This window comes from Centruroides sculpturatus, unplaced genomic scaffold, assembly GCF_000671375.1.
Source record: "Centruroides sculpturatus isolate CEXI.00-Female unplaced genomic scaffold, Cexi_2.0 scaffold3289, whole genome shotgun sequence".
Lineage (NCBI taxonomy): Eukaryota > Metazoa > Arthropoda > Arachnida > Scorpiones > Buthidae > Centruroides > Centruroides sculpturatus.
The window spans coordinates 1-7,580 of record NW_019388558.1 but is presented as its reverse complement, the minus strand read 5'-3'; the positions used below and the strand labels follow the sequence as shown (position 1 = coordinate 7,580).

At 29.6% G+C, this 7,580-nt stretch overlaps 1 protein-coding gene across 1 annotated transcript; it reads left to right on the top strand.

Moving 5' to 3' along the window:
* The first annotated feature begins 3,276 nt into the window (after positions 1–3,276).
* LOC111616992 (zinc finger protein 782-like) lies at positions 3,277–7,373 on the top strand. The gene is made up of 4 exons (XM_023358338.1): positions 3,277–3,332; positions 3,628–3,903; positions 4,614–4,829; positions 7,070–7,373. The coding sequence occupies exons 2-4, from the start codon at positions 3,694–3,696 to the stop codon at positions 7,211–7,213; spliced, it is 570 nt and encodes a 189-aa protein (XP_023214106.1). The 5' UTR covers positions 3,277–3,332; positions 3,628–3,693; the 3' UTR covers positions 7,214–7,373.
* Positions 7,374–7,580: the final 207 nt, after the last annotated feature.

Sequence of the window (7,580 nt, the reverse complement as noted above, 5' to 3'; positions counted from 1 at the left end):
TGAGTCCGGCGTTGCTCGAGCAAAAATAACAACAAAGCTTTTTATTTTGTACTTCTAATTTTTCTATTATATCATATTATAGTATTTGATATATATTTACAAAAGTTATCTTACATAAGAGTTTATAATATTCGCAATGTAAGAGAGAATTATTATCTTTCGGAAATAATATCGATAACCGATCCGGCCCGTCTAATGAATATATGTGGCTCGCGATCACTCTTTCAATATTAGCCACTGAAGTCCGAATAGCTCGATGAAAAATTCTGACGCCTAAAAAAAGGGTCAACAACTCACTGTGCGTTTAGAGTTAACCCTCCATTACAAATCTCGTAAGTACAGCGTAGAATGTTGATAAAGCATGATAATGTGAAAAATTTATCTGCAATCTCTGCAATTTAGTCTCTACGGGGTGACACCACAATGAGATCTCGCACCACCTCAAAATCTTCCTAGGACAGCCTGTGGTTCGGCTCGTGGAAAAAGTTTTCTTTCCAATTTGGCCCGGGGGCAAAAACTGTTGGCCACCCCTGGAATAGAAGATGACTCAATTTTCCAGGAGGTTCCATTGTAAAATGACAGCGCTCTTCACAATGAACCTGATTTTCCAATTTACCTACAACATATACATCACTAGTTTCACCTAAAATGCACACAACATAACTGAAACAAATAAAGATGTAATTACACATTAAAAACATTTTGCAACAAAAAGACTCTACAGATCTGATATGTGTTAATAATACCACCATTGGAAACCTAATTACATACATTATCAAAAGTATTGCAACACTTAAATCACAGGTTCTCAAACTTATTTCGACCACCGCTCACTTTGAGATAAAAAAAAATATAGTGCATCATATTTTTTAGTTTACGTTTTTTCATTATTATCGGTTGCATATTTTTTAAAACACTTATTGCAAATACTGTATTTTAATTTTCTGCTGCATAAGCAGTAAGATGCGGTTTTCATAATACTCAGCATGTGTGTGCAAATGTACATGAATGAAATAGCTTACAATTATAGGCATTTTAGAGTTCCAAAATAAAGAATATATTTCAAATAATACGCTGTCTTTTTATTTCTATATGTTTAAAATAATAATATTATTATTATTTATCTACCACACTGTGGTCATATGCGTTTTTCAAGTTTTTAAGAAAAAAATACATCTTAAGAAACATAAAACAACAATAAAACAATAACAAACAAAATAATTAACTACATATAATTTTACCAAGAAAGACATTATTTAAAATATATATATATAAATATATATTATAGTAACTAAATTAATGCGACAACAATATAGCGCGAAATAGATGAATCATTACAGTATTAATGTGACAGGTAGCACATAACACTTGCCTGTGTGCAGTGTAGTAATGTTTTGCCCCTAAACACTATACTTTTCCTATTGCCAAGTGCTAGTTATGTATCTGACTTCGTTTAGAAACTTCAGAAGAAATTTTTAAATTGAAATAACCTGACTTGCGTACAAATCGGAGGTTCATATATAGAAAGTATAGTATTATGGTTTAAAAACCTAACATAAATTTTATTTTAAAATTGTATCCTTTTTTTGAAAAATTTGTTTAGTTTATTATTTTGTTAAATATTCTCTCTAATAGATAACGCCACATGCAAATCAGTGAATTGAATGTAGGCTATATTAATTAAACTCTGTGAAACGCCAGGTTCGGGGATTACTCACGAAGGGATACGTACTTTTGAATTTAAAACCCAGCATAGCCACTGTTTAGAACGTGAAAAGCTGACCAGTATTCACCTACAAACATCCTAAGTTGTAAACAATGTCTCTCTGTTCCACGCGCTTGTAGAATAGACTTTTCCATTTATGATATACACTTATTAACTTAATCTAACTTTTACGAAATAAATTGTTATTACGACACTGGAAAGCGTTATTTCCGGCGCGCTGTCTCTCGACTTCTTCATCCATTTCGAAATCGACCGATCTCATACTCGCTCGCTTACCTACGACCAACAAATCACGGTAGTGTCAGTCTTGACTTTGGCATTACCGACGGATAGATATGAATATAAATGAACGTAAACTAAATTAACATACGACACTACTATATGCGGTACAACTTCAGACTTCGTTTTAAACCGGCTTAAAGTCAAACAGAACAAATTCACAAAACATTGCATAAACTTCCTTACAATTCTACCATCGCTTAATACTTACAACCAGCATAACATTGACATATATAAAAGAATTGCTCATAGACAGCTTTAAATTATTTAAACATGCAAGAAAAGATCTTTTATTACTAACCTGTAAAAAATTGCTATTGATCATCTAAATACAAATTCTTCTTCATGTGCCATATCAGGTCACTTCGATGTTGGTGAACACTCGGCGTAGGTTAGTCGAAATTTGATTGCGCGAAAAGTGATGCCTTCGAAAAGTTGGTACAGAAATGGTTCCCCATTGCCTTCTTTGAGTAAGCGGTGTTACGTGAAGGGAAAATGCTTTCTAGAAAGTATTTTAAGAGTAACGGGCTCTTATTCAGACGTTACAGATGGGAAAATATCCTGCTATTGCCAACATTAGAACATAGTTTCGGCCGAACCAGGCCGATCTACTAAATATTATACAATTGGAATTGTCTAAAAGAAAAACACAAACGTGAGAAAACCTAAACAAATCTTACAGATAGTGTCAGCAGTTTGAATCATGTTCGACTTTGTATATTGATTGTTTTATTTTTGTTTTATTGTCATTATTTTTCTTGTATGTTTGTTACAGTGTATTTATATTTTGCTCAAATACTTCTAATACGCTTATGGCCGCAGTATCATAAATAAATAAATAAATAAATAAATAATAATAATTAAAAAAAATAGAAGTGAAAAGATAATTTTGAATATATTCCTAATTTCGGCTGCGTAAAAACCCAAAAATTGTAGTGTTTCCCATTCGTGTAAACTCACACGCTCCTATTGAGTATTATTAAACCGTGCTTTTACTCTTACTGCTTATTGTGCAGATAGAGTAAAATAATAATAATTCAAAAATAAGTTAAACAAGAAACGGAAATAGCATTACTCTATTTGTTTCCTCACATGCGTTTCTCCCATACAGAAAACATTATATATATATATATATATATCGTTTTATGTTTTCAATTATTTTTAGGTTCAGGCATCTGTGCAATTATGCATGCTTAATACTATCAAAACATAACAATCAAAATTTATATTATTTCGGTGCATTGTTGTTTTCTGTTTTATTAAAATTTTTACTTGAAATTAAGAAACTGAATTTGATAATTAAATCAAAATAATTAAAATCACAAAGGTAAGTGAAATCTTTCATTTATCTTCATGATACATTTTGAGTTTACCAAACTCTTTTATTAAAACTTCATAAAATAACAAACTATCAATTTCAATCTTATATCGAGGATTGAATACATATTATAAACATTTTTGGACAGTTTTGTCTTCAATTTTATTAGAAATAATTCTCTATCGGACGAACTTTTACAGAACATAATATTATAATATATAACAATAATTTATACTATTGTAAATAATTTTAATTTATCTTTTTCACGAATTATTTATTATTAATCAACGACTTATTTTAAAAGAATCAACAGCATCAATGCCCGACATGCGACCATAAGTTTCTTAGTGAACATGAATTGAAAAGACACATGCAAACTCATAGAGGCGAAAGGCCGTTTCGTTGCAATTTGTGCGGAAAAATCTTTCCATTGAAGTATCGTTTGAGAGAGCATATGAAAGTGCACTCGGAAGAAAGACCATTCAAGTGCAATTACAATAGCTGTGAAGAAAGCTTTAAACGAAAATGCAACTTGGAACAACACATGTACACAGCGCATTCCGATGAGATTTTATCTAAAGTAAATATTACTACGAGTTCCTATGTTTTCATTTTCGTTCTTATTTTTTTAATTATTAAAGCGATAAAAGTTATAAAATAAACAGACACAATATAGTTGTGCAGAATAATATAAAAGATTCAATTAATATTTCAAACGATACTCGATACAACTGTGTTAATTTACACAAACAAATATTAAAATAATAATATCAATAAACAACTGTAAATACTGTATCATTATTGTTTTTTTTTTTTGGTGCTAAAAAATTTTTCTTGTTTTCTACTGGTTTTGACGTTCGTTCAAAAATTTTAAATTGATTACGTTTCTTTGTATGTTTTGTGCAAATCCATTCTCTGTATTCAACTTTTGCCAATTCAAACACACTCATAAACATAAAATGTACTTCCAAAATAGTTTTTCTAATGTGCGTAATTGCTAATGATAATAATAAGATTTTAAGCAAATTACTCTGCAACCAAACGAGGAGTTGCAGAGTAATTTGCTTAGATGTGTTTTTATAAAATAATTTGTCATACAACATAGTTTAATAAAACTTGAACAAAACCCTACACTTTTAATCACATCATCATCACAATAAAATAAATTGTGGAAATCATAGTTTCGAAACTTTCTCATAAATAATTGACATGAAGTATTTGCATTTAAAAATTACCTTTTATGTTTTTATATATTGTTAACAATTAAATCAAAATTTATTGAATAATTAGATTTCACAAAACGACCCGAAGATAATGAGACGTAAATGTAACTTCTGCTTAAAAGTTTGTCAGTCTCCTTCTACTTTAAAACTTCACTTAAGAACTCACACCAGAGAACGGCCATTTACGTGTAATTTTTGCAACGGCACTTTCAATTACAAAAGTAATTTAAACAGACACATCAGAAAGTTCCATCCGAAAGAGAAAACTCCATCTTGTTCCGAAGTAAGTGTATAAATATATTAATAACTAAACTTTTAACACACAATCAATTAGGCTAAAAAGTTTATAATAATAACTTCAGTTATTTAACGAGCACACAACGTTTCTATATTTATTCACAGCATATATTTTAAACCCTCGCATTTGTTCAATTCGTTTCTCCGAGTAAATAAGTTATATCGTAATTAACAAAGTAATATCTATATTAAAAATGTACAACGATTTTGAATTCTTCGTCTAAAATCAGCGATTAATACGCGCAAATTGAGAATTATTTTCTAAGAAGTTCGGGTCATTCGATATACAGCAGGTATCATAACGTTTCTGTGACATTTCATGTGTTTCAAGTTAGATATGTCGACCCTCCTATAACACTGTTGATCATTCCGTTTTATATGAATTCCATGTTGTACGAGTCACTTAGATTTTACAAATACGTGAGCCTTTCACAGCCTGGCACACGTATTTGTAAAATCTAACTGACTCGTACAACATGGAATTCATATAAAACGGAATGATCAACAGTGTTATAGGGTTTATTGTTCTTCTAGCACCATTTTTTACCTAGTGGTAAAAAATTCGAACTAAATATTTACTTCCATTTTTCCTATTTTCCGTGGTACATATAATATATACACCAAATTTCGTCAAAATACATTTAGGTAAACGGGTTCTAGACATGTCTAAGTAGTGCAACTTTAATTATAAACACCGTGTATTTTTGAATATTTTTTGCATCTAAACGATGTGTTTCTTTTACTTCTTTATATCCAAATCCGTTTAAATATATGATGTTAATTGTATTTGTTATTTAAGGGTACTAAAAATAATTAATTTTTATAATTTTAATCATGTGAAAGCATAATGGGGATGAAAGACGATCTATTTTATACATAGTGTGGAATAAAAGTGAACCATATAAATGCGAGTTTTATGATCCGAATCTTTGACCAAAGACAATTATACATTCTTAATATAAAAGTTTTGTTCATTTCACTGAGTTAAAGATCACTTTTAATTAACATGTAAATTACCTAGTCATGTTTAAAAATAGTCAAATTGAAAATTCACAAGCTTTCACAATCAATGAGTTACTTTGGCGGCAGCCTTAAAAAGACTTGACCTTCAAGGTCATTTGAAGGTCAAGTCTTTTTAAATGAGAATACATAGTTTTGACCTTGACAAATAGAATGAGCGGAAAATTTCACAATTAGTTACACCCTTGACCTTAAGGTCTAGGTCAAAAATCAAGATTATTTTAAGGTTATAAGCTTTTCCTAATACGAAACCATACATTTTCTTAATAGAATATGAAATAAAAGGTTTGTAAACTTTAAAACTTTTCACAATCTCATTACTTTGATTTTTAAAAGCATTTGCTATTTTTAGTATTCCCCAAGAGTAAGAATGTGAACATAGCAGTTTTCTGCTTTCTTTGAAGTGCTTGTTTTTGCTGAGTCACTTTACTTTACACCATTTCTTGAGCTATTGTTTTCAGATATAAATTTAATAACAAATGTTTAAAATAATGCCCTTTTACTTTGATGCATTTGTTGAGCCGCTCTTCTTCACACTTGAGATGACCTTGAGGTGAAATTATCAGTTTACAGAGTAATGGCTAAGTGTGAAATTTCCTGCTCTTTCCATTGCTGGGGTCAGAAGTATATATTCACGTTGAAAAAAACACTTGACCTTTAAATTGCCAAGGTCATATCAGAGGTCACCAATTGATTGCCCCTTCATAACACTATAACTTTCGTCTAAACCTTTAACTGAAATAATGAAATCTAATTAAGTTTTTTCATTGCCTCAAGATAAAAATCTCACGTTTTATATAAAGCCACAGCAAACATTATTCTAATATATTAATAAAAACAGATAAAAATAGATGACGTTTACACTTTCATGGCTTTTTTTTACTGCATGCGNTCCGTATTTAATCAGCAAATTTTTTTTTTTTTTTTTTTTTTTAAATTCATTAAATCGTTTTAATATCCATACAACAAAATTACATTACTTGATTCATTTTAGTATAATTTGTTTAGCTTCATAACGCACTTTCTCACAACCAAAAAAAAAAAATTCATATTTATGTAATTTGTGAAGTATATTTTGGAAATTATATAAAAAATGCTTTACTTATACAATATAAAAAATATATTTGTATTTAAGCATAAGAATTTTAAGGAAATTAAAAATCAATAGAAAATTTTAATTTTGTCACAAGAATATTTTTTTTACAGCAATGGCAAGAAAGACAGAACGAAGAAGTGCAAGCCGCCAACACACTGCTATTACTAAGAGAAGGAGGATTGAGGAGAAGAACATCGGAAATGTTTGAGCCTGACAAACTGCCCTTTCATTCAGATAAACCTTCCTCCAAGTAATAATTGATAAATAAATGAAGTAAAGACGTACTAATCAGAAGATTCACCGAAAAATTTCAAACTGCATTTTTTTAACCAAATTTTCGAAATAATTTATATCACTTGAGCTTAAGATAAATGTTTAAATTATTAAAAACTTCCGATGAGATTTTAATCAATAAACAGCATTTATTAAATCAAATATCAATTTATTATTTAATGGAAATTTATTGGACTTCTAACATTTATTAAAAGTATACAATAATTTCTCACATAATATGTGAAGTGAATATCCACAGTTTTATGAAAGAATGTATATTGTTTTCCATCCTTATATAATTTCGTTGCGATATCAAACAGGCTTTCTATTGTATTAAGATCAGGAGAA